Source organism: Capricornis sumatraensis, chromosome 23 (genome assembly GCF_032405125.1).
Source record: "Capricornis sumatraensis isolate serow.1 chromosome 23, serow.2, whole genome shotgun sequence".
Classification (NCBI taxonomy): domain Eukaryota; kingdom Metazoa; phylum Chordata; class Mammalia; order Artiodactyla; family Bovidae; genus Capricornis; species Capricornis sumatraensis.
Window position 1 is genome coordinate 42,646,588 of NC_091091.1, and position 25,224 is coordinate 42,671,811.

The 25,224-nt window shown below is 48.5% G+C and overlaps 2 protein-coding genes across 2 annotated transcripts in view; both read left to right on the forward strand.

The window, feature by feature from the left end:
* Positions 1–9,593, forward strand: part of LOC138070223 (putative DMBT1-like protein) — a 30,942-nt gene extending 21,349 nt beyond the window's left edge. Inside the window, 7 exon segments of the mRNA XM_068961368.1 lie at positions 1,965–2,118; positions 3,969–4,186; positions 6,410–6,489; positions 6,492–6,590; positions 6,592–6,751; positions 7,117–7,137; positions 9,436–9,593. Coding sequence (XP_068817469.1) covers positions 1,965–2,118; positions 3,969–4,186; positions 6,410–6,489; positions 6,492–6,590; positions 6,592–6,751; positions 7,117–7,137; positions 9,436–9,593 — 890 coding nt within the window.
* A 2,478-nt stretch (positions 9,594–12,071) lies between these two features.
* LOC138070224 (deleted in malignant brain tumors 1 protein) overlaps positions 12,072–25,224 on the forward strand; it is a 37,746-nt gene continuing 24,593 nt past the window's right edge. Inside the window, exons 1-5 of the mRNA XM_068961369.1 lie at positions 12,072–12,123; positions 13,543–13,854; positions 18,454–18,552; positions 19,361–19,672; positions 23,846–24,157. Coding sequence (XP_068817470.1) covers positions 12,072–12,123; positions 13,543–13,854; positions 18,454–18,552; positions 19,361–19,672; positions 23,846–24,157 — 1,087 coding nt within the window. The remainder of the gene's footprint in view (positions 12,124–13,542; positions 13,855–18,453; positions 18,553–19,360; positions 19,673–23,845; positions 24,158–25,224) is intronic.

Sequence of the window (25,224 nt, forward strand, 5' to 3'; positions counted from 1 at the left end):
GGCGGTGTGCCCTGGACGGGGCACAAAGGGTGGCTTAGTGTGGGTGAGGGGCTGCCTCTGCTGCCCAAGCTACACCCGCCACAGCCCCTCCCACGATAAGGTGGGGCGGCCAGGACTCAGCCTGAGGATCCCCTCTGTTCTCACCTCGCTGAGGGGCGTGGCATTAGTATGGCCAATGCCTGGAAATGCTGATTTTTTAACTAAAAAAGCAGCAGCTGGGAAGGGGCGTGTGGATCTGCCCAGATCAGAGTAGGCAGGAGGGGGACAAGGGATTCGAAGAAAACGTGGCTCAGTCCATCTGCCCATCTCAGCCCGCCTCCTGCAGGCACAGTCCTGTAATAGGCACCCACGAAGGGTACCAGCCCATCACCACCCGCCATGTGCAGTTCAGTTCAGTTCAGTCGCTCAGTCGTGTCCAACTCTTTGTGACCCCATGGACTGCAGCACACCAGGCCTCCCTGTTCATCTCCAACTCCCGGAGTTTACCCAAACTCATGTCCATTGAGTCGGTGATGCCATCCAGCCATGTCTCATCCTCTGTCATCCCCTTCTCCTCCTGCCTTCAATCTTTCCCAGCATTCAGGGTCTTTTCAAATGAGTCAGCTCTTCCCATCAGGTGGCCAAAGTATTGGAGTTTCAGCTTCAACATCAGTCCTTCCAATGAACACCCGGGACTGATCTCCCTTAGGATGGACTGGTTGGATCTCTTTGCAGTCCAAGGGGCTCTCAAGAGTCTTCTCCAACACCACAGTTCAAAAGCATCAATTCTTCAGTGCTCAGCTTTCTTTATATTCCAACTCTCACCTCCGTGCATGACCATTGGAAAAACCATAGCCTTGACTAGATGGACCTTTGTTGGCAAAGTAATGTGTAGAGGCTTCGGGAAACCCAGTCCCAGGGGGTTTCAGTGTCAGTCTGACATTTGTAACCAACAAACAGCAGTCCACACTAGCTCCCTGGGCTGCCTGTGTCCCTCACCACTTCCCACCCTCCATTGTGGGAAAGACCAGGAATCTGTGAGATTCCAGGAGAATTGCAAGGTGCTCAGGGGAGAGAGAAGAAAGCTCATCATCTTCATAGTTTGGGTACAAGATTAATAAAATGTTATGCTTTCAAATTTCCTCTAAAATAATTTGATGATTCTAAGCTTTCTGCTTTTTTCATATGGTGTGCTGTTTCAAATTTATATGTTTGTGTGTGTGTATAAATTTATTATATTAAATAATATAGTTATATTAATATGACAACCAGAATGGAAGAGTTAGATTTCACTTGTTTTATTCTTAAAAGTCCAAAACTTATAAACTCCAGTCTGAGTAGACATTGAGATGAAGGAAAGAACCTACCCAGAAAAACTGGTGAAAAAGTAGTTAAAGGGATGTCCCAGTCACACTCTCCCAGAACAGTCCACACCACCCCCATTGCCTTTGTCTTCAGTTCCTCAGACCCTCAGATCCTCAAAGTCACCCCTTCCCCACCACGTACAGCTCCACGTCTGTCTCTGCCTCTCTTTCCCAAACCCTCAAGCTGATCAGCTCCACCTATCTCCCAGCAAGTGAGACCTTCCACTTTAGAAAGAGTCAACAGGACAGAGATAATATTTTCCCCATTGGATGACAGAGGGAGGAGGGTGGGGAGCTCTCACATCAGTGTGTTCTGTTGCTGCTGCTGCTGCTAAGTCGCTTCAGTCGTGTCCAACCCTGTGTGACCCCATAGATAGCAGCCCACCAGGCTCCTCTGTCCCTGGGATTCTCCAGGCAAGAATACTGGAGTGGGTTGCCATTTCCTTCTCGAATGCATTCTGACCCGTCACAATTAGACTGAATAGGCTGTCCTTCCCAGAAGATGCTTAGGTTACAGATCTATTTATTCAGACTACAGCCTGACTCCACCAGGTCCTTAGTGGGATGACAGAAGTGACGCCATGGGGACATATCCTGACATCCTTTTTCTTGCTGTTTCAGGAGAAAGGGACTCTTGTGGAGGGGTCATTTCTAGTCTCTCTGGCTCATTTTCCAGTCCACTTTATCCGGAAAACTACCCAACAGACATCCAGTGTGTGTGGGAGATCCATGTGGATAAGAAGTTCCGCATAGAACTCATGATTCCAACTCTGAAGTAAGGAAACAACTCTTTAGAAGAAGTGCATGCATGCTAAGTCACCTCAGTCATGTCCGACTCTTTGTGACCCCATGGACTATAGCCCACCAGGCTTCTCTGTCCATGGGATTCTCTGGGCAAGGATACTGGAATGGGTTGCCAAGCCCTCCTCCAGGGGGTCTTCTGAACCCAGGGATCAAACCCGTGTCTCTTAGGTCTCCAGCATTGTCAGGCAGGTTCTTTATCACTAGCACCACATGGGAAGCCCCCTTTAAAAGAAGAGTCTACCTAAGTAAGAATATTGCCTTGAAAAATTCAACAAGTGGTTTAATTCACGTATTTGACTTAACATTACTATGAGGGTTTTTTTTTAATTCACTTTTTAAAATTGTCTTTTTCAGCTTTGCCCTCATTGTACACTGGGTACCAGTATTTATCCTCTTAGACTTTCTTTTTCTTAATCTGAGTTTTAAGCAAGCAGTAAGAGGCTTTGCCTACACATGCATTAGGCGACTACTCCAGCCATGAGCCCTGTGTCCTCTATATGTCGCCTTAAAATGAAGTGAGATGGTAGTCACTGCCTCATCTCTGACATAAACAGACTCTTCTACGTCACTGCCATTCTTTTATTATCAGTTCATAAAATAAAAACTGACATTTTTAGTGTGCTCAGGCTCTGCACTGTGTATTCTGTATGCTTTGTCACATTACAGCATCACTATAGCCCTAATAAAGATGTCCTTATCATCCCAGTTAAAGACTAAGAAGCTGAGACTCAGAGAGGTTATTCACCAAAGGCCAACCTTCGAGGTCCATTGGATGTCAAAGGGCCCGCTCTTCACCAGTGTACAATGCTAAGGAGAGTCTGTGCAAAGCCCTTCTCCTTGTTGACTATGACACACCCCGTGCAACAAACACAGCAATACTGTGAAATGCTATGAAAATCCCCCTTTCATATGCACTCCCATGGACTCAGACATGCCCTATTACAAAGAATATTCTAGAAACGTGTTATCTTTGTCAACTGAAACCTTAAGGATACAGCCCATAATGAGGTGAGAACCTTGAACCCACACCTCTAAAACCTATCATGTTATCAGTTATCCATTTCTTCAAAATCAGCCTTCAGGACTGCCCTGGTGGTCCAGTGGTTAAGACTCTGCTCCCAATGCAGGGGGCCCAGGTTTGATCCCTGGCTGGGGAACTATAAGATCCCATGTGCCATGTGGCGGGGCCAACAACAACCAATCAGCCCTCGTACACATCCCTGTGAATAATTACCAAAGTGCAAATACTGTTCCACATGCTGACATTGTTTTTATTTCAAAATCAAGTTTTTTCTCCCCAAGAATTTAGGTGTGAAGAATGTTGTGAAATAAAGAGTTAGGAAAATTGGGCTGTGATGTCAGTTACATGTTGATCAGTCGGGATGACCATCTCCCGAGGTTTCGTGTAAGTTGTGATTGGCTAAAATCAGTATGATTTCTAAGTTTCTATTACTGAGTTGCGGCCATAAACCTCACACATTCTTCAGAAAGAGATAAAACAAGTTTTGCTAATAAGGCATCTGAGAAGGTTAACTGATATTTTATGTATTAATATGCGATTCAAAGTATAATCCAAGTAGTTAATTCTGTGCGTGTCATACTTTTCGAGCTTTAAAATCTAGGAAGCCCTGGGACTTCCCAGTGGTTAACAATCTTCTTCCATTGCAGGGGGCACAGATTTGAACCCTGATTGGGGGAACTAAGATCCAGCATGTCACATAGCCCAACCAAAAAATAAATAAAAATAAACCTAAGTAAGCAATTTTAAAAAAATCTAGGAAGCCCTAACCAGCTGCTAAGCCTCCACTGTGATTCCCCCAGATTGGAAGATATCCTTGGATGTCCGTCCGACTCAGTAGAAATCTTCGATGGCCCCAGGATCGCCTCACTCTCCATGGGGAAGTTCTGTGCTTCAGCGGCTGTGATGTTTTTCTCCTCCTCTGACATCCTGACTGTGGTGTTCCGAAGTGATTGCATGATCACCAACACTGGCTTTTATGCTCTGTTCAATGCGATACCCCAGGGCAGAAGAGAGTCAGGTAGGAAGCTTCAAGTAGGCTTTTGGCCATGAAAAAAAAATAATAGTTTTCTAATTTAAGGGATTCTCCTATTAGCAGAAGCATGGGCTTCAGTTTTAAAAGCTCCCCTACAATTAGCCAGAAAGGCCCTGCTGTATCACTGCTAGCTTTTTCCACTAAGAATGTCTTGTGGGCAATTGAAATAAAGTGGTGATGGGCTTCCCAGGAGGCGCTAGTGGTAAAGAACCACCTGCCGATGCAGGAGATGGAGGTTCCATCCCTGAGTCAGGAAGATCCCCTGGAGGAGGAAATGGCAACCCACTCCAGTATTCTTGCCTGGAAAATCCCACGGACAGAGGAGCCTGGCAGGCTAAAGGCCATGGGGTCGCAAAGAGTCAGCCACAACCAAGCCACTGAGCACATGTGCAGCCTATATGTGAACGGGCAGGCAGCTCCTCTCCACGTCACAGCCCACCGCCCTGGACCTGTTACTGTCCAGGGTGCTGAAAGGTAAAGTCTGTCTTCCAAGAATCCTCCTCCCTCCACCAGATGGCTCACTTTACATCTTGCCTCCTTTGAACCCTAGACTCATTAGAGGCCTCAGTTCAGTTCAGTCGCTCAGTCATGTCCGACTCTTTTTGACCCCATGAATCGCAGCACGCCGGACCTCCCTGTCCATCACCAACTTCTGGAGTTCACTCAAACTCATGTCCATCGAGTCGGTGATGCCATCCAGCCATCTCATCCTCCGTTGTCCCCTTCTCCTCTTGCCCCCAATCCCTCCCAGCATCAGAGTCTTTTCCAATGCATGAGGTGGCAAAAGTATTGGAGTTTCAGCTTTAGCATCATTCCTTCCAGTGAACACCTAGGACTGATCTCCTTCAGAATGGACTGGTTGGGTCTCCTTGCAGTCCAAGAGACTCTCAAGAGACTTCTCCAACACCACAGTTCAAAAGCATCAACTCTTTGGCACTCAGCTTTCTTCACAGTCCAACTCTCACATCCATACATGACCACTGGAAAAACTATAGCCTTGACTATGGGGACTCCTTGATGGATAGACCCTATAGCTCATCATTCCAGAGCCAGGTCCAGTTTGCACCAAAAAAGATACTTATCTGTCAGTTGTGGGGCCACAGTAACTCAGGTCGCTAGGAATTCAGGTAGAAACTTCCAGTTTGTATTTTACGGCTGGGGGGTGGGGGGCGGGGAAGGTGTTTCTGGACCTTCCAAAGGCATGTGTGAGATCTTGCCCTGGAGAGGCTAAGTAAAGTCCAGGAGTTGAAATCCAGATGATTCGTTGACTCAGGATCATCATTTATTCATCCAGTAGTATTCACTAAGGTCCTACTGTGTGCCAGCCCCATGCAGCCAACAGTACAGTGCCCTCCCCCCTGCAGTTTACAGTCGGGCAGGTATGGGTGAGTGGGGGAGGATCAAGACACAGCAAACAAGCAGATAAACAAGATGATGTGGGGCTGGTGATAAGGTTGGGAACAGAGAGCCACGTGGGCTGGAGCTGCTGCTACTGTGGACTGAAAGGGATGGACGGCCTTGCTGAGCAGGCCATATGTGAGGAGTGACCATAAAGGGGCATTCTCAGCAGAAAGAAGAGCAATGCACAGGCTCTCAGGGAGGAAAGAGCTGGACATGTCAAAGAAACTGAAAGAAGGCAAGCCTGTGAGCACAGTAAGGGAAGAATGTCCCCAGGTGTCGCCAGGGGACAGCAGGTGATTCCAGCGGGACACAGCCTGTCAACCCAGAAAAAGCCGGTCCCTTTGGGCTTTATGGAGTCATAGACTCCCTTGTGGCCAGGTGCCTTCAGGGGATTAAATCTACACTTATCCAAACACTTGTCCAGGACCTGCCCAGAGAAGCAGCCAGGAGCCCATTGCCCCAGGAACCCAGCTTTGTGACCCAGAGAAGCACAGGGCAAGATCTGTAGGACCCAAGGTGTATCGGGGCTGAGCTCTGTGCTTCGTGTACGTGCTGTTGTTGACTTGGCACCCCATTTTACAGATGAGGAAACTGAGGCCCAGGGAGATAATTTGTCAAAGGTTACACACCTAGGGAGCAGGAGAGGTGGAATCTAAACCTACCTCTCTCATGTATTACAGACTTGAGACAGCTTTAATAAGGCTTCATTCTTACATTTATTTGACTTAGCTGCAAATATGGGAGCTAGAAATCCTTCCTATTTAAAACTACCTAAACTCAAAGGTAAAATCTTGCTTTGTTTGGAAGATGAGCCAGAGCTGTAGCTGGTGGACAGTTCTGAACGGTGCTCCGGACTTGTGGAAATCCTGCACCAGGGAGCCTGGAGTGCCAGGCTCACTTCCCTCACACTGTGTGTGACGAACTGTGGGACCTGAATGAAGCAAGGGTCGTGTGCTGGCAGCTGGGGTGCGGTCAGGCCGTCTCTTCCCCCAGGAAAGGCCCACTTCAGCCTGGGCTCTGGAGACATCCTCCTGGACAACCTGCAGAGTTCGGGGAGCGAGAGCCACCTTGGCCAGTGCCCCAGTTCCGGCTGGTCAGACCCCAGCTGTGGTCACCATGAGGATGCTGGCGTCGTCTGCTCAGCTACCTGTCTCTCTCTTCCAGGGGCAGGTTTTTTCTGATCTTTCAGCAGCTCAGGGATGGAGGAAGGTGTGCGCAGAGCAGGGCTGGTGACCTGGCAGAAGGTGTCCCTTCAGCCAGGCTGACAGAGAATGCCAAGAACTGGGCTCTCTTGGGAACACACCCTCCAGGGCCACATAATTGTCAGGGCGTGTTTTCTGCAGCTCCTCTCAGGTCTGGAGCTGTTTACCAAACACGCCCTTTCTTGCTTGTGTAACAGGAAACCTGCCTGCTTGGGACCTGCGGAAAACCACCACTTGTCCTGATATAATTTAGCACAGATGTCCTAAATCTATCTTTTTCAGTGCATGCAGATGCAGGGGACTGGGCTCCAGACGTGAATCCTGCACCCCCAGGTAGGTCTGACCCTGCACTTCCAATACCTCTGCAAAGTAAATAAGAAATATAACCTCTTTCAGGGAGATCTAGGTTAGATCCCTGGATCTGGAAGATCCCCTGGAGAAGGGAATGGCAGCCCACTCCAGTATTCTTGCCTGGAGAATTCCATGGAGAGAGGAGCCTGGGGGGCTACAGTCCTTGAGGTCGCAAAGAATCAGACACAACCGAGCAACTAACATGCACAACCTGTTTCAGCATCCCAACAGAGGTGGACAGTGACCTAGACTCTGGAATCACCCAGGGAGCTTTAAAATTTTATGATACTGAAGCTGCACCCCAGACCAGTCACATCAGAACCTCTGGGTCTCACCCAGTCATTGGTGATATTTAAAACTTCCTGTGTAATTCCAGTGTGTGGCCAAGGCTGAGAGCCAGCGGCTTGTATGAGAAGCTGAGAGTCATGTTGCCCAAAGGAAATAGCATCCGACACTCTCTCTGGACGGCAGATCAGGGAGGGGCAGGAGGGACTGAAAGAGGATGTCCCATCACAGTAGCCGAGCAGAGGGTTGATCTGGAGTAGAGGAGGTGGGAAGGTCTACCTCTCAAGAACACGAGTTAGAGAATCAAAGAGTGCAGGCAAAGAAAGATGCACGGAATGTCGAACTCTCCCAGTGGGTCAAGAGCAGATTGGGCGTGAGAAGCAAAAACGGTTAGGGCTCCTCTGCGGTCCTCCTGGCTTAGCCAACACAGCAGGGATGGAGGAAGGTACGCCTTCTTCAGGTAAACTACTCAAAATCCATGTGATCCGCAGCCCCACACGGGAGATTCCAGCTGTGTCAGAGCCTCTGGCACTCGCCTGCCTCTGCAGAACAAATTCTTAGCTGCCAGCTTCCCTGATCACTGGCACCCTGGGCCCCATCCAGCCTCCTCCCAGCTTTACCCAGGGACTGCTGCCACCCTGTGCCCTCCGTGGGAGTCTGGGTTGGGGAAGGTCAGGGGTGCACCTCACAGTGTTTGGGGGCCAGGCACAGTGGCCGGCAGCTGCCCCAATCCTGGGCTGGCGCCGCTATGGTGCACGTGGAGGGATACTTGGTGGGGGCCTCTTTTCCTCCAGTCCAGGTCCCGAGGGCATCCCAGGTGGAAGACACCATCCCTTGTAGGCCTTCTGGTGTGGGTTGCAGAGGTGGGTCCGTGGGAAGGTGCCCGTCTTACTTCCTTGGACTCCTTGTCCAACCTGCCTTTCCCCACCACGGCTCTCAGCTTCCCAGGTTTTGTCCCTCGGCATTTTGGCACCTGATAAATGTCTGCAGGGACAATGGCATGCTCACGAGCCTGGTGCTGTGACTGTGAGTGATGCCTCATGACTGGTCACTCTCAGGACAGCCCTTGGGTTGGTGGACCCAGCGCAGAAGAGAAAACAAATCACATGACTGCGTTGTCTGTGATTTTGTGGTGAATCACTGAGAGAAGGGGAGTAGCTACATCTCAATCGGGGAGCTAAGAGGAATAAGTGTGTCCACACCATGTATTGAGACTCAAGACTAGTAGCACCTTCGTTCATTTGCACTTAAGTAGAAGGTGATGTCATCGGGCGAATCTCTTTCCTGATTTTCTTTGGTTTTGATTTTTGCAGCTGCTGTTCCCCAAGCACCTGTCCTATCAGGTAACACTCTTGCATTGAAAGTATCACCCCTAAAGGATAGAATGATGATTGTTGTTCAATTGCTAAGTCATGTCTGACTCTTTGATCCAATGGACTGCAGCATGCCAGGCTTCCCTGTCCTTCACTATCTCCTGGAGTTTGCTCAAACTCATGTCCCTTGAGTCAGTGATGCCATACAACCATTTCTTCTGCTTTTATGAATTAGAATTATGGTGATAATTCATAAAAGTAGAATAGACATCCGCTGTCCTGGTTGCATGAGGGAGAGGAAGTGGGGGATGGAGCCCTCCCAAATGGGTGGATTGTCTGCATCTCAGTTGAGCTGATTTGCATGACAGGAAGCTGGGACAGGATTAATGAAGTGTCCTTGACACCCCACAGCTGCCATGTATATATCCAATCCATTTCCAGCCTCACCTACAATCTTAGGGTCCTGCCTACCCATCACACATCTTTCCTCCACCCTCACCCCCACCCCTTGTGGGTATGACCACACTCCAGCTAAGCCACGGCTATGTCTACACCAGCATGATCCCTTCCCATTTTGTGATTCTCTCTTGAGCTTGGTGGGATTCTGGGTACCATACCTGGGAAAAGGTAAGGTACCTGTTTGAAGACTCCAGCCATGGGTCTCTTCATCCCGTTTTCACAGGAGGAAGTAGCTCCTGTGGGGGTGTCATTTCAAGTCTGTCAGGATCCTTCTCCAGTCCCCGGTACCCAACCAACTACCCCACTGACGTGGAGTGTGTCTGGGTGATCCACCTGGCCGAGAAGTACCGCGTAGAGCTGACGATCCCCACCCTGAAGTAAGCAGTTGTGTCTTTCTCTGCTTCAAGGGCCGGTTTGGATTTGAATCCGTGCTTTCCCCAAGAGGTTGCCTTTCCAAGTGCCTGACTCATTAGCTGCTATAACAAAAATTTAATAGACTGGGTGTCTTAATAAACAACAGAAGTTAATTTCCTGTAGTGGCCCCATGGTGTAATGGTTAGCACTGTGGACTTCAAATCCAGTGATCAGAGTTCAAATCTCTGTGGGACCTATCTATCTTTTGGGCTTCCCTGGTGGCTCAGATGGTAAAGAATCTGCCTGCAATGTGGGAGACCCGGCTGCGATTCCTAGGTCAGGAAGATCCCCTGGAGAAGAGATTGGCAATTTTTGCCTGGAGAGGAGCCTGGCGGATCGTGAAGTTGCATAAGTTGGACACCATTGAGTAACTAGATGACATGATGTGACGAACAAAAATATAATAGACTGGGTGTCTTAATAAGCAACAGAAGTTTGTTTCTCACAGTTGTGCAGGCTGGCAAGTCCAAAATAAGTATACCAGCAGGCTCAGTGTCTGGTGAGGACCTGCTTCCAGGCTCACAGATGGCTGGATTTCACTATGGCTTCAGTTGAGGGAGGGGACCTGGAGCTTTCTCAGCCTCTTTATAAGGGCACTAATCCCATCATGAAGGCTCTGCCCTAACAACCTAGTCACTGCCCAAAGGCCCCATCTCCTAAGACTATTACTATTGAGGGTTAAGTTTCAACAAATGAATTTTGAGGGGACACAAACCTTCTGCCTACAGCACCATCTGACAAATCCCTTCACATGTTAGGTGAAAACTGGTCTGGTCATCTGAGCTTAAGGAGTTCTTTTTAAATTTTTTTTTCAGATTGTATTTTATTTTTTAAATTAATTTGTTTATTTTAATTGGAGGTTAATTACTTTACAATATTGTGGTGGTTTTTGCCATACATTGACATGAATCAGCCATGGGTGTACATGTGTCCCCCATCCCAAACCCCCTCCCACCTCCCTCCCCATCCCATCCCTGTGGGTCATCCCAGTGCACCGGCTTTGAGTGCCATGTTTCATGCATCAAACTTGGACTGGTGATCTATTTCACATGTGATAATATACATGTTTCAATGCCATTCTCTCAAGTCATCCTACCCTCGCCTTCTCCCACAGTGTCCAAAAGTCTGTTCTTTATATCTGTGTCTCTTTTGCTGTCTCACATATAGAGTCATCATTCAGTTCAGTTTAGTTCAGTTGCTCAGTCATGTCTGACTCTTTGCAACCCCAAGGACTGCAGCATGCCAGGCTTCCCTGTCCATCACCAACTCCTGGAGTTTATGCAAACTCATGTCCATTGGGTCAGTGATGCCATCCAACCATCTCGCCCTCTGTCGGCCCCTTTTCCTCCTGCCTTCAATCTTCCCCAGCATCAGGGTCTTTTCAAAATGAGTCAGTTATTCACATCAGGTGGCCAAAGTATTCGAGTTTCAGCTTCACTATCAGTCCCTCCGATGAACACCCAGAACTGATTTCATTTAGGATGGACTGGTTGAAACTCCTTGCTATCCAAGGGGTTCTCAAGAGTCTTCTCCAACACCACAGTTCAAAAGCATCAATTCTTCAGTGCTCAGCTTTCTTTATAGTCCAACTGTTGTTACCATCTTTCTAAATTCCATATATATCTGTTAATATACTGTATTGGTGTTTCTCTTTCTGACTTACTTCACTCTGTATAATAGGCTCCAGTATCACTTAAGGAGTTTTAATCACTGAGCTCAACTTCCCATGCAGTTGGAGAAGACCTCATGAGCATCCCTGACACCATCATGGAGGGAGCCCCAGCTGGGGTGACCCACACATGAAGACCCCACCCCTCCACTCTCAGCCAGCTCCGTTTGGGACACAGCCTCTTCCTCTGGCTGAACCCCAGTCTGTTCATCGTCATTACCTTTTCAGACCTTTGTCTTTCCGCCTGGTGCTACACACAAGAGATCATCTTCCTCTTCCGAAAATTTCTATCCTGTTCCTACTAAGACTTTTCTTTTGCATATTAAATACCCTCAGTTCATTCGTTCCTCATATCCCCCCTTGGTGGGGGAGCTGAAATAGACCAGAAAAGACAAGAGACTGGCTGACCTGGACCAGTCCCAACAGGGAGGGGACCGAGAGGGCAGACTCAGGCAGCATCAGAGGGGTCAGGTCCACGAGGGAGATGTGTGGTTGGAAGGACATGCAGGAGACTGCAGTTTCTGGCTGCATGTCATGCAAAAATTTGACTTTATGTATAACAATCTGGCAGATTTCCTTGGGGAGCTTAACTCTGCCTTCACCTCCTCAGCTTAGAGGATGTCTACGGGTGCCCTTACGATTTCATCGAAGTGTTTGATGGACAGCAAGTTGCCTCGCTCTCCTTGGGCAGATTTTGTGCTGGAACCGAGCTCACATTCCACTCTTCTTCAAACATCCTGACCACGGTGTTCAGGAGTGATGCCAGGATCACGAACATGGGGTTCTATGCCCTGTACAGCGCCGTCCAGCAGAACAAAAGGGAGAGCGGTGGGTATCCTAACGCAGACTTCAGAGGGATGTCTGGTCTAATGTGCACCCTTTCCCTTTAAGAGAGGAGATGCTTTTGTAAATCTGACCTGTGGGTTCCACCCACATAACTGACATCTGAGTGACAGTGCTCTGACACTGACAGCCCCCAGATCACCCCTCCCCCTGCTCTGCCCCTCACTGTCGTCTTCCTCCACCAAGATGTCCCCCTAAAGAGATAGAGAGCCGAGTCTCACGTCTTACCATGGCCGTGCGTGTTGAGGGAGGGCCCATGACAACAGCCTCCTCCTTCTCCAAAGGAAGCAGAAATGCAATAAAGCAGATCCTTCTAGAAGAAAACCATCTCAAACTACAACTGCCAGCCCACCTGCTTCCAGCTGAGTTCAATGCAGAAACCATCCAGACTACTTCCTGTACAAGACAGGAAGACGATTACAGAGCTCTCGGCAGATGCTGTGCAACTTTTCCCTCCGTCAGGGGACTTCGGAGAGTATAATAGGGACTCGGAAACAATTGCCAGTAGTAGTGTTGGTCGCTCAGTCATCTTCAACTCTTTGTGTCCCCATGGACTGTTTGTAGCCCACCAGGCTCCTCTGCCTATGGCATTCTCCAGGCAAGAATACCTGGGTGGGTTGCCATTTCCTTCTCCAGGGGATCTTCTCCACCCAGGCATCCAACCCAGGTCTCCCACATTGCAGGCAGATTCAACAGGCACTAACTGACCTACCCCAGTCATAAACCAGGAAGCTAGTTTTGTCTAGGTTTGTCAGCCTATTAAAAAGCAGAGACATCACTTTGCCAGCAAAGGTCCGTCTGTAGAGACAAAGTACTGGTTTTTCCAGTATTCATGTATGGATGTGAGAGTTGGACCATAAAGAAGGCTGAGTGCAGAAGAATTGATGCTTTTGAATTGTGGTGCTGGAGAAGATACTTGAAAGGCCCTTGGACAGCAAGGAGATCCAACCAGTCCATCCTAAAGGAGATCAGTCCTGAATATTCACTGGAAGGACTGATACAAAAGTGGAAGCTCCAATACTTTGGCCACCTGATGCGAAGAGCTGACTAATTGGAAAAGACTCTGGTGCTGGGAAAGACTGAAGTCAAAAGAGGCGGGTGGCAGAGGATGAGATCATTAGATAGCATCACCAACTCAATGAACATGAATCTGAGCAACCTTTGGAAGACAGTGGAGGAGTCAGGCGTGCTGCAGTCCATGAGGTCACAAACAGCTGGAGGCAGCTTAGTGACTGAACAATTCCTGGCACATCAAGACATAGGGTCTCCCTATCTAGAGTGCAGCAGCTGAATATGCAGAAAGGTTCCCATAGGAGAATGTCAGAGATCCTCTCTCGGGCAGAAGTTTCCAGAGAGATGGGGCACAGCCCTACAGCTCAGGAGACTCTGCTTTCCCGTCCCCAGGTGAGTCCCTGAGGCTGGGGAATGGCAGTCACAGATGTGAGGGTCGGGTGGAGGTCTCCTACAACGGCACCTGGGGCACCGTGTGTGACAACAGCTGGGACCTGACGGACGCCAGGGTCGTGTGCCAGCAGCTTGGCTGCGGCGAGGCCTTGTTGGCCCCGAAGCAGAGCTACTTTGGTGGAGGCACCGGCCACATCATCCTGGACAACGTGCAGTGCGCGGGGAATGAGGCCAAGGTGTGGCAGTGCCCCCACAGTGGCTGGTTCTCCCACAACTGCGGGCACCATGAGGATGCGGGTGTTGTCTGCTCAGGTGAGCCCCCGGGACACAGCACACCTTGGTAGGGGGGGAGTCACCCCTGCAGCCTCTGGGAAGAGGGGTGACTTGGGAGTAATCGGAGCTGTGGGCTCCAAGCCGTCTTTTTAAGTCAATTTGCTGAAGAGATTCTCTTGAATCGTTGTGCTTGTAAAATGCTCAAGTGAAGTGAAAGTCACTCAGTCATTCTGACTCTTTGTGACCCCTTGGACTATATGTTAGCCCATGGAATTCTCCGGGCCAGAATACTGGAGTAGGTAGCCTTTCCCTTCTTCAGGGGATCTTCCCAACCCAGGGATCAAACCCAGGTCTCCCACACTGCAAGTAGATTCTTTACCAGCTGAGCCATAAGGGAAGCCAGAAAATGCTCAAAGTCCCACCTTAAAAGCTATGGTGAGGAGCTTTCCTTGGGGTCCAGTGGTTAAGGCTCCAAGCTTCTAGTGCAAGGGGTATGAGCTTGATCCCTAGTTAGGGAACTAAGATCCCACCTGCTGCATGGCAAAAAAACAAATAATCGTCATAGATCACTCATATATTTTAAAGAAAGCTTCAATGGTTAAATAGAGGGTTATATTACCAGGGTTTTGGAAAAGACCCTGATGCTGGGAAAGAATGGAGGCAGGGGAAGAAGGGGATGACAGAAGATGAGATGGTTGGATGGCATCACTGACTCAATGGACATAAGTTTGAGCAAGCTCCAGGAGATGGTGAAGGACAGAGAAGCCTGGCAGGCTGCAGTCTATGGAGTCAAAGATCTGGACGCAAGCTGGCAACTGAACAACAGCAACGTGTCCAGTGAATCAGTGATGCTATCTAACTGTCTCATCCTCTGCCCCCTTCTCCTCCTTTCACCTTCAATCTTTCCCAGCATCAGGGTCTTTTCCAAGACCCTGATGGATTTAGTGCTACACTCCTAGCTGCCCAGAACAGAATGCATTTGATTAAAAAAAAAAAAAAAACAGGCAAATAAAAATTTTAAAAAGCCTGATTTCCTTTGTGTGACTGTCTTAATCCATCTCTTATTCTCTCTTCTGTCTTGGAACAGACATTGATAGCAACCCCAAAGCAGGACCAACTTCCAAACATTTTAACCCATTGCCAGGTCCCTGGTATGAGTGAATCCTAGCTACTTTTTCATCCTGGAATTGGGACACCATCTGATTAAATTATTTCTTGTTAATTAACAAGAGCAAGGCAGTCCATCAGCGTTGGCAAAATGGTGGGGCTTGGGGGCGGGGGGCATCAGAGGGTGAGAGGAGAGAGAGGTAGGAGGGAAGGAAAATTCAGATTCACCAGAAATGCAGTCCCTGGTCACTGGGATTTCCTGAATCGGTGTTTGCATGCAGTGGCACGGAGTCGCCGTAGGGGTGGGGTTGGTAACTGCCTGCATTGGTGATCATGCCATAGTTACATGCAGAGCAAGGAAACAGAAACCCAGGGTCAGCCCTTGACAAGTTGTATCAAGCTACACTTGTCTGCATACTTGTTGTCCAGACACCCAGCCTCTTGTAGCAAAGGCGTATCTCTGTCCACTACCGCACGAGCAGTCACAGATCTGCACATGGATATTTTTGGGTACTTTAAAGGAGTTTTCTGAATAAAAGTCCTTGCTTACAGTATCATTTTTTTCTCTGTATGTTCACAGGCTCGACTGATGACAGCTCCCCTACAGGTACTGCAGCTGTATTTAAAGTTTCTCGTGATTTGATGTCTGTTTTGTTTTCAGTTGTAGGATTTGAAGCAACCGAATGAGCGCTCTTGCTTCCTTTTACATATGAGGAGCTCCAGCACAGAAAACCCTTTAGAAAAGCCACTTCAAAGCCAGTATTTCAGCCCCAAAGTGGATGCTTTAAGTAACTGTGGTCTTGACTTCAGCTGGGGTTTGGACATAACACAACAAAGGGTCCCCTAACACAGCTGTTCTGTGAGCACAAAGTCACATTGCATTGAACAGGGAGCCTTTGGCTTGCATCGTCTTTGCTCCCTTTTCATTAAAACACGTGCTCAGACCTGTCAGTGTATATGGGTTCATAAAGCCCTCTCAGCCTTATGTCCTGATCATTTCTCCTCACATAAACAGTATAAATTTGGGACTTTCCTGGCGGCCCAGTGGTGAAGACTCCACGCTTCCAATCCGGGTTCAATACCTGGTCAGGGAGTTAAGATCCCACATACTGTACACATGGCAAAGAAAACACACACACACACACACACACACACACACACACACTATAAGCTTGAGAGGACACAGGTAATGATCTTATCTAACAAAGAGCAACTTGGGAAACTCCAAGAGCCTCCAAAGCTATTTTTTAAAAATAGTTACAAGCAAAAGCAGCTCTGGAAGTTCTCCTTATTCTGTTCCTATCCCCTCTTGATCCCTCTAAAAACACCAGCAGTTTGGTGCCTCCTTCTGATGGGGTTTCTTCACTGTTTCTTGCAGATGAAAATATCCATTGTGGCGGTGTGCTGACAAGTAATTCGGGCTCATTCTCCAGCCCTTGGTATCCGAAAAAATACCCCACAAATGTGGTGTGTGCCTGGGACATACAAGTGGATAGCAGGGCGCGTGTCAGACTTACCTTCGAAGTGATAAAGTGAGTAAATAGCTCCTGCTTCCGCTCTCCTCTTTACTCGATTATACTGCCTGCTACCACCACCACCCACTCCCCACTCTCGCCAAAAAAGTCAGCTTTCATATTTAGTTCTCAAGAGTAAGGAAGGCCTTGGAGACCCATCCAGTAATACTGATCAAAAAAGCTTTTTAATTTTTATTTATTTGTTCTTTTTGGTGGTGCTGGATCTTCGTTGCTGTGTGGGCTTTCCTCCAGCTGCAGTGAGTGGGGGCTACTGTTCGTTGCAACGTGCAGGCTTCTCACAGTGGAGGCTTCTTTTGCTGTGGAGCACAGGCTCTGGGGCACACGGGCTCAAGTAGTTCTGGTGCACGGGTTTAGTTGCCCCTCGGTTTGTGAGGTCTTCCCAGACCAGGGATCAAACTCGTGTCCCTTGCTTTGGCAGGTGGATTCCTAACTGCTAGACCACCAGGGAAGTCCCCAGATCAAAATTTAAACACGTAGATCTTTTAACCCAGCAATTCCAGTTCCAGGAAATTGGTCCACAGATAAAATCTCATGTGCACTGAGAAAAATCTTGGTTGCATTCTTATAGTAGCACTAGGTTGGAAGCAGTTTTATTGCCCACCAGTAGGGGGTCAGTTAAATAGATTTTGGTACATCTATCTATTGCTGTCACACAGTTCAGTTCAGTCATGTCCGACTCTTTGCAACCCCATGGACTGCAGCACACCAGGCCTCCCTGTCCATCGTCGACTCCCAGAGTTTACCCAAACTCACATCCATCTAGTTGATGATACCATCCAACCATTTCCTCCTCTGTCATCCCCTTCTCTTCCTTCCTTCAGTCTTTCACAGCAACAGGGTCTTTTCCAATGAGTCAGTTCTTCACATCAGGTAGCCAAAGTACTGGAGCTTCAGCTTCATCCTCAGTCCTTCCAATGTATTTCAGGGTTGATTTCCTTTAGGATGGACTGGTTGGATCTCCTTGCAGTCCAAGGGACTCTCAAGAATCTTCTCCAATGCCGCAGCTCAAAAGCATCAATTCTTCAGTGCTCAGCTTTCTTTATGGTCCAACTCTCACATCTATTCATGACTAGTGGAAAAATCATAGCTTTGACTAGACAGACCTTTGTTGGCAAAGTAATGTCTCTGCTTTTTAATATGCTGTGTAGGTTGGTCATAGCTTTTCTTCCAAGGAGCAAGTGCCTTTTAATTTCATGGCTGCAGTTACCATCTGCAGTGATTTTGGAGCCTAAGAAAATAAAGTCTGCCACTGTTTCCATTGTTTCCATATCTATTTGACATGAAGTGATGGGACTGGATTCTAAGCCAGCTTTTTCACTCTCCTCTTTCACTTTCATCAAGAGGCTCTTTAGTTCCTTTTTGCTTTCCGCCATAAAGGTGGTGTCATCTGCATGTCTGAGGTTATTGATATTTCTCCCAGCAATCGTGATTGCTGTCTCACACGTAGGGTGTATTGTTATGGAATGATCTGTAAGATCGTGGCCAGTAGCATAGGGACTGACATTATGCATAGACCATCTCTGGAAGGAAACAAATAGAAACTGTTCATTGGAGCTGCTTGTGGGAAGGGGATTAGTCAGGGTTGGAAGAAAAGTTGCTTTTAACCACATGCCCACCATTACCACTTAAACTGTATTTTTTATGCTTGTAGTGCCTATTCAGAAAATACAATTGAATGAAAACTTCAAAAAATTAGAAGATTTTTAGAGCTGGGACGATATGCACTGCCGGCACCAATGGGGTTATGGCTTCCTCCATCCTGTTTGAAGAGATGTAGGCTTCAGGCAGCTCTTCTAGAGCCCTTCCTAGAACAGTCTTGGTGGTGCCTCCTGGGGGAAAGTCTGTGGCTAGATCTGAACGCTGTCATGACTTCACAGATTGGAAAACTTTTACAACTGCCCGTATGACTTCATTGAAATCTTTGATGGCCCACAAAGTGAACCTTTTTCGCTGGGGAGGTTCTGTTCCGGCACAACCCTGGTATTTACCTCCTCAGCAAATCGCCTGACCGTGGTCTTCCAAAGCGACGCCATTGTCAGCAATGTTGGCTTTTCTGCATCCTACGAGGCTCTCCTGCAAGATGAGAACAACACTGGTAGGTTCTCAGATTATCTTAGTCCCCGGCCCTGCTTGGCAATGACAGGAAGGGCGGATGACTGACTCTGTGATTGGGGAAAGGGGTCCCAAGTGCCTTAGTTTACCCTCCAGATCTGGCTAGAGAAAGTGGTTGAATGCCCAGTGCTTCCATGAAACCACATGTCCACATACGTCTTCTGGTGATAGAGCACGTGACCCCGGGTGAGAGGGTGCGTGGCTGATGTTGTCCCCGAGCCTTCGCACTCAGAATGCCTGCCTAGACGATGTGGGTCCTGCCTAGGGCAACAGCAGCCAGGGTCCCCAAGCTTTGTGCTGCCCACATCACACAGGGAGCTTGGGGACCTCCTTTGGTCTCTGTGAGCAGGCAGTCCTGTCTGGGAAAGAGCTTTAAAAAGCATGTTGTTGTTGCTTTGTTTCGTCATTAAGTTGTGTCCAACTCTTTTGCAAACTCATAGACTGTAGCCCGCCAAGCTCCTTTGTCCATGGGATTTCTGTCAAAAGTACTGGAGTGGGTTGCCGTTTCCTCCTCCAAGGGATCTTCCCAACCCAGCGATCCAACCTGTGTGTCCTGCATAGCAGGCAGGTTTCTTTACCACTGAGCCACCTGGGAAGCCCTCAAAAAAGCATACGCCACCCCAAATCACGTTGACCTGAATGATGAAACCCAAAGTACCTTTGTAGGTCCTTAACCCACCTCAGTCCCTTACTAGAATGAGAAGGGAGCCCCAGGAAGCTTGTCAGCTCAGAGGAGAGGCACAGAACCTCCTCGCAGGCAGAGCAGTGACCCAGGTGTGTCTGTTTCCTAGACGTGGTGATCAGGCTGGCCGATGGCAGCCAGCCCTGCGAGGGCCGCGTGGAGCTGCACTTCAACGGCAGCTGGGGGACCGTGTGTGATGACAGCTGGGACCTGCAGGACGCCGAGGTGGTGTGCCGGCAGCTGAGCTGCGGCGGAGCAGTGTCAGCCCCCGGGAGGGCTAGATTCGGCCGAGGCCTGGGCCCCATTGCCCTGGATGATGTGAAATGTGTGGGGACTGAAGCCAGGCTGTGGCAGTGTCTGCATGGCGGCTGGTTCTCCCACAACTGTGGCCACCACGAGGATGCTGGCGTCATCTGCTCAGGTGGGCCTGATGCTGGGGCCTGGGGTGGGCGAAATGACATTCCTGCTCCATGAGTCTTCACCCAAGTGTACTTAGAACCGTGAGGAAGTCCTGGATGGTCCCTGTTTCCCAAGCTTCAGCCCTGCATGGTCCCCATCGTGTCTACCTACTACCCACGGTTCTTGTTGTAGTCACTAAGTCATGTCTGACTCTTTATGACCCCATGGACTGTAGCACAACAGGCTTCTCTGTACTCCGCTATCTCCTGGAGTTTGCTTAAATTCATATCCACTGAGTCGGTGATGTACCTAACCATCCTATCCTCTGCCACCCCCTTCTCCTTTTGCCTTCAATCTTTCCCAGCATTGGGGTCTTTTCTGCTGAGTCGGCTCTTTGGATCAGGTGGCCAAAGTGTTGGAGCTTCAACTTCAGCATCAGTCCTTCCAATGGATATTGATGATTGATTTCCTTTCACATTGACTGGTTTGGTCTCCTTGTAGTCCAAGGGACTCACAAGAGTCTTCTCCAGCACCACAATTCAAAAGCATCAATTCCTTGGTGCTCGGCCTTCTTTATGGTCCAACTCTCACCACATCCACACATAACTACTAAAAAAACAGAGCTTTGACTATACAGATCTTGGGAAAGTGATGTCTCTGATTTTCAATACGCTGTCTAGGTTTGTCATAGCTTTTCTTTCGAGAGCAAGAGTCTCAATTTCATGGCTGCAGTTACAGTCTGCAGTGATTTTGGAACCCCAAAAAGAAAATCTGCCACTGTTTCCATTTTTTCCCCTTCTATTTGCCATAAGGTGATGGGCAGATGCCATGATCTTAGTTTTTTGAATGTTGAGTTTCAAACCAGCTTTTTCCCTCTCCTCTTCACCCCTATAAAGAGGCTGTTTAGTTCCTCTCCACTTTCTGCCATTAGAGTGGTATCATCTGCTATCTGAGGTTGTTGATATTTCTCCCAGCAATCTTGATTCCAGCTTGTGATTCATCCAGCCTGGCATTTCATGTGATATACCCACAGTCGAGTTTTCTTAATGCTTTCCTTTATATCAGCTCTATTCTTTTCACTTAAGTGAATTCATTTTGCAAGAAAAACTTATATTACCACCATATGGAGGGTCAGGATAACTTGCCATGAATAGAAAATACATAAGAATAAATACAGCAGCAATAAAACAAAGTTAAAATGGTTAAAAATAAATAGTGAACTATCTAACCAATTCACAACCACCTACATCTGAAAATATCCTTAAGCGGAATAGAACTAAATGTAAGCTTTTATATTTTAATTCAATGAATGCATGACTCTGAAAATAGAAGTCGTATAACCTCAGATTTTCTGGCCTCCCACCAGTGATGAGTGATGCCTTGGGAATGGTCTCTTTGGTTCAGACCCTCACCCCCACCAGTTTCACAGGTAACCAGGGATGCTCTGAAAGTCACAGAGCTGGAAGCCCAGCTCCTCACCCAGCATCCTTACCCCTCAGTTGTATCCCAGTTGAGCCTCTGCAGATAAATTCAGTACTTGGAGTCAAAAGCCCCCCTTTATCTCCACATCCTTCTGGCTTTGGCTGGCAAAAAGAAAACTGATTCATCAGCTAGACTGGCACCAACCGCTTGAGACAGGAGGAAAGAACAAGCAGAGGGTGAAAGGCCTGCAAGGTTCTGAGAGGAGGAGAGAAGTGAAGAGCAGAATCAGTGCTCTCAGCAAAGCAGGAGCTGTAGCATCAGAGGACAAGGCTGGGGACCTACAGGGCAGGAAGGTTTGGAGCAAGAGCCCTGGGTACCCAGGAGATGGCGGAGGGGGGTCGCAGAGGGGCCTGACCCAGCTCCACCACCCACTCTGGGGCTCGTCTGTTCCTTCCCAGTGCTGACCTTGCCAGTGTATGTCCTTGAGACAAACATGGTTCTGCCCTTTGCAGACTGACGTTTAGTCTGGAAGGCAAGCCCACACCCAGGAAGAATTACAAAACCAAATCAACTGGCAAGATCGATGCTCCACACAAGCCAACCATCCCTGTGGCCTCTGTTTGCTACCCGCCCACCCACCACCAAAATCCACAAAAATGACACTGCAGTTTCCGGCAATGGGACAGAAATCAAGTAGGACATCTGGACGTTGTAGCCATGGCAACTCAGGGCCATTCTCAGATGCCCAGATGGGATGCAGTTTCTTCCCCAGACAAGACATACACCTTATTGCTGCAAACAAGCAAATCTACCCCCTTGGGTTTAAGAAGAATCAAGGGATGTAATCTGATTTACATGTCTCTTGATTTACATCTCTTGTAGCTTCCCTGCCTTACTCAACACCGTCAGCTGCTGTGGGCCACCCAACTTCAGGTAACTGCAGTTGTTCTGAATTAAGTGGCTATAACTTGCCTTGGCAAAGTCACCATGGGAGACAGGGTTGTGATTCAAGAACCAGATGACCTGGGTCTGTTGCCCTGGCTCCACCTTCACCAGCAGTGGGACCTTGAGCAAATCCCTGAACCTCTCCGTGCCTCGGTTTCCTCCTCTGGCTAAGGATGAGAAGGAAGATCATAGCATTGGTATCGTAAAGCCAGGCTGGGGTTCACTGGATTTCTCTACGTAGAGTAGCGGGGTGCTTGCTGTGTGGGGCTCACCAGTCAGACGTCAGCTATCTTCTTAACCCCACTTCCATCTCCCTATCTTCTCACCCTCTCCCTTCCATCACCCTGCAGGGTGTTGCCTCTGAATATTGCCTTCTGCTTGACAGAACTGTAAATGAAGGAGCCAAAATCACCACTCCTTAAGTCTTTCCCTGACTCTGATTGGCCCAGTCATTGTCACATTTTGAATTAGGTCAGCTCCTTTTCCATAGTCTTTAAGAATAAAATAAAATATGCTGAGAAGAGTTAGGAAAAAAAAAAAAAGAAGTGAACCCTAGCCTTTAATGAGCACTAGAGCAGGTTATACTGAAGAGCAGTGAGCCCCAAAGGATGCTTGTTGACTTTAAAATATACCTACTGTTTGTTCATCTATCAACCCCCCTAACTCCATGCTTTTATTTTCTTGAGCTTGTATGAGCTGGCTTGTACCCTTCCAGACACACCAGTTGGTGTGTTCTCCCCACAGAGAAAGGACTTGGGAAGGGAATCAAGTTAGAAACTAGATAATCTACAAGCAAGGGAGCCCTCCCCCTCAAGCTTTGACTGAGAGTCAAATATGTTTGACACTTCAAGAGGCTGTTGTATAATTTTTTCTTTCATGTTCTTTCTGTCCTTAGGATCTTTTCCAGTGCCAACAGAGGTGCCCACATCAACAGGTAATCTTTCCCACTTTCTTCAACTGCCTTCCCTTTCACAGTTTTAGGTCAGAAAAGCTCCAGCATTACCGTGGGAGAAAATGCCCCTTCAGAAAGCACCTTCCTCCGCAGCCTCAGGCCGTACACATGGCTACTGTTGAAGGAAGGGCTGATGAAGTCCAGGTTCACCTACAAAATCTGCGATTGGAAAGGGAGAGGAAAGAGGCTGTGAGATGCAAGGATGGCTTGTGGGAACCGGAGTGGAAGCCAGCACCCAGAAAGGCTGGAATGGGAGTACCTGGCTGACCCCACCTCTCCACCCAGTCCTGCTGTGAGCTCCCCTCAGCTGTGTTCTGAGCATATCCAGCCTCTACTCTTTTTTGTAACACTGCCCTTTGACTGTGGGGAGTAGCCTGCGACGACTGCCCCTTATACATCCCAGAGCATCACTGCACGTGGTGACACCCGATCCTGGGGATAATGTAGATGCAAATTATTGTTCTTGTCACTTGATCAGTGTGTACAAGGCTCTCAGAGAATCTCTCTCTCACACACACACACACACACACACACACACACACGTCCACACACCAATTAGTGTGTGCCTGATAGCTTCTCATGAAAAATCCAACAAACCCTCTGAGTGCCATAAACCAAGACGTCACAGCAAGAAGGGGCAGCTATGGCGGGAGGCAGGGCTCTGGAGCAGCTGGCTAAGGAGCAAAACCATTTCTTAGCCAGCTGTAATGCTAAAAAAAAAACACAAAGTAATACCCAGGGCGAACTTAAAATGAAAGTGGGGAGTAGATTTGTTATCATCCATGGTCAGTGCCCAATTTCCAAGAGATACTGACTCTTCCAGTGGCCTCTCTGGACGAGCCTTGATGGAGGTCATTGTTTGGATTATCCACCAAGGTCTGGGCCTGCGGCTGGCTGATGGGTCAAGCCGGTGTGAGGGCCGAGTGGAAGTCTGCCATGCCGACACCTGGGGCACTGTGTGTGATGACAGCTGGTCCATCGAGGATGCCCACGTGGTCTGCAGGCAGCTTGGCTGTGGCCGGGCCGTGTCTGCCCTCCCGGGGGCCAGATTCAGCCCCGGAGAAGGGAGCATTCTCTTGGACGATGTCAAATGCACGGGCAGTGAGTCCTCCCTGGCGCAGTGCCCTCACAGCGGCTGGTTCACCCACAACTGCGGGCACCATGAAGATGCTGGTGTCGTCTGCTCAGGTGAGCACAGGTGTCTTCTGGGCCAGGCACGGGGCTGCCCCGGCCAAGCCTGGAATTGGCACATTGAGTCTGGAATTCCTCCATGCCTTCAACCTTTCGCTGTACTCCAGATGGCAGATTTCTATTCTAACTCTGAAAAATATGCCAGCTGTTATATACGGGAGGACACCATCCAGCTTGAGTGTCTGCAAAGATTAATCAATTGTAAAATAAAGAAATTAATAGTACTTATTTCATAAAGCTGATGGGTGGATTAAGTGGAATATTCCATGTAGAATACGTAGGCAAGCATATGACACATTGTCAATGTACAGAAAGAATCCCCCTGCCTGCAAGAGATCTGGGTTAGATTCCTGGGTCCAGAAGATCCCCAGCAGGAGGAAATGGCAAGCCATTTCGGTATTCTTGCCTGAGAAATCTCATGGGGAGAGGAGCCTGGCGGGCTATAGTTCAGTCGGTCGCAAAGAGTCGGACCTAACTTAGTGACTAAACACACACAAAAAAAACACAATGTGCAAAAACTTTAATTATTTTATTGTTGGCAGTGGTATTTTGGTTGCCAAGGCAAACTCTGTCAGAATCACTAGCTCAGAGATTTTAACCAAGTGAAACAGCCCACAGCTGGCTGTGAAAACCCAGAGGCGCAGCCCTGGATGCTTCAGGACAGTTGTTTACCAGGCCTGTTGAGCAGCATGCTAACTGAGACCGTGATCTTTGAACCACTCCACCACCCTGGCTTCTATTAATCCATGCTCCTGTTTCCTTTATCTCTGCAGATTCTGCAGCTGCTGGGAATCCAGGTACTCGTGCACTCACATCCGTTTTACTTGCTGATTGCTGACTAGCCATCTGGTGCAGGATCCCCAAGCTGGTCTTCCTTCCCAGTCTTAACTTTCCTTAACCATGATGCTCTGAGCTCCTGACCTTTCCACTCTCCCAGAATGTGAAGCTGCCCCCAGTCCCGTGGGGGCCCTGCTTTGTACCCAGAGGAGAGGCTGTCCTGGGTGTTAGCATGCTGATACGTCATTGCTTCTGCATGTGAGAGCTGCATTTTGGTGAGATTCTGA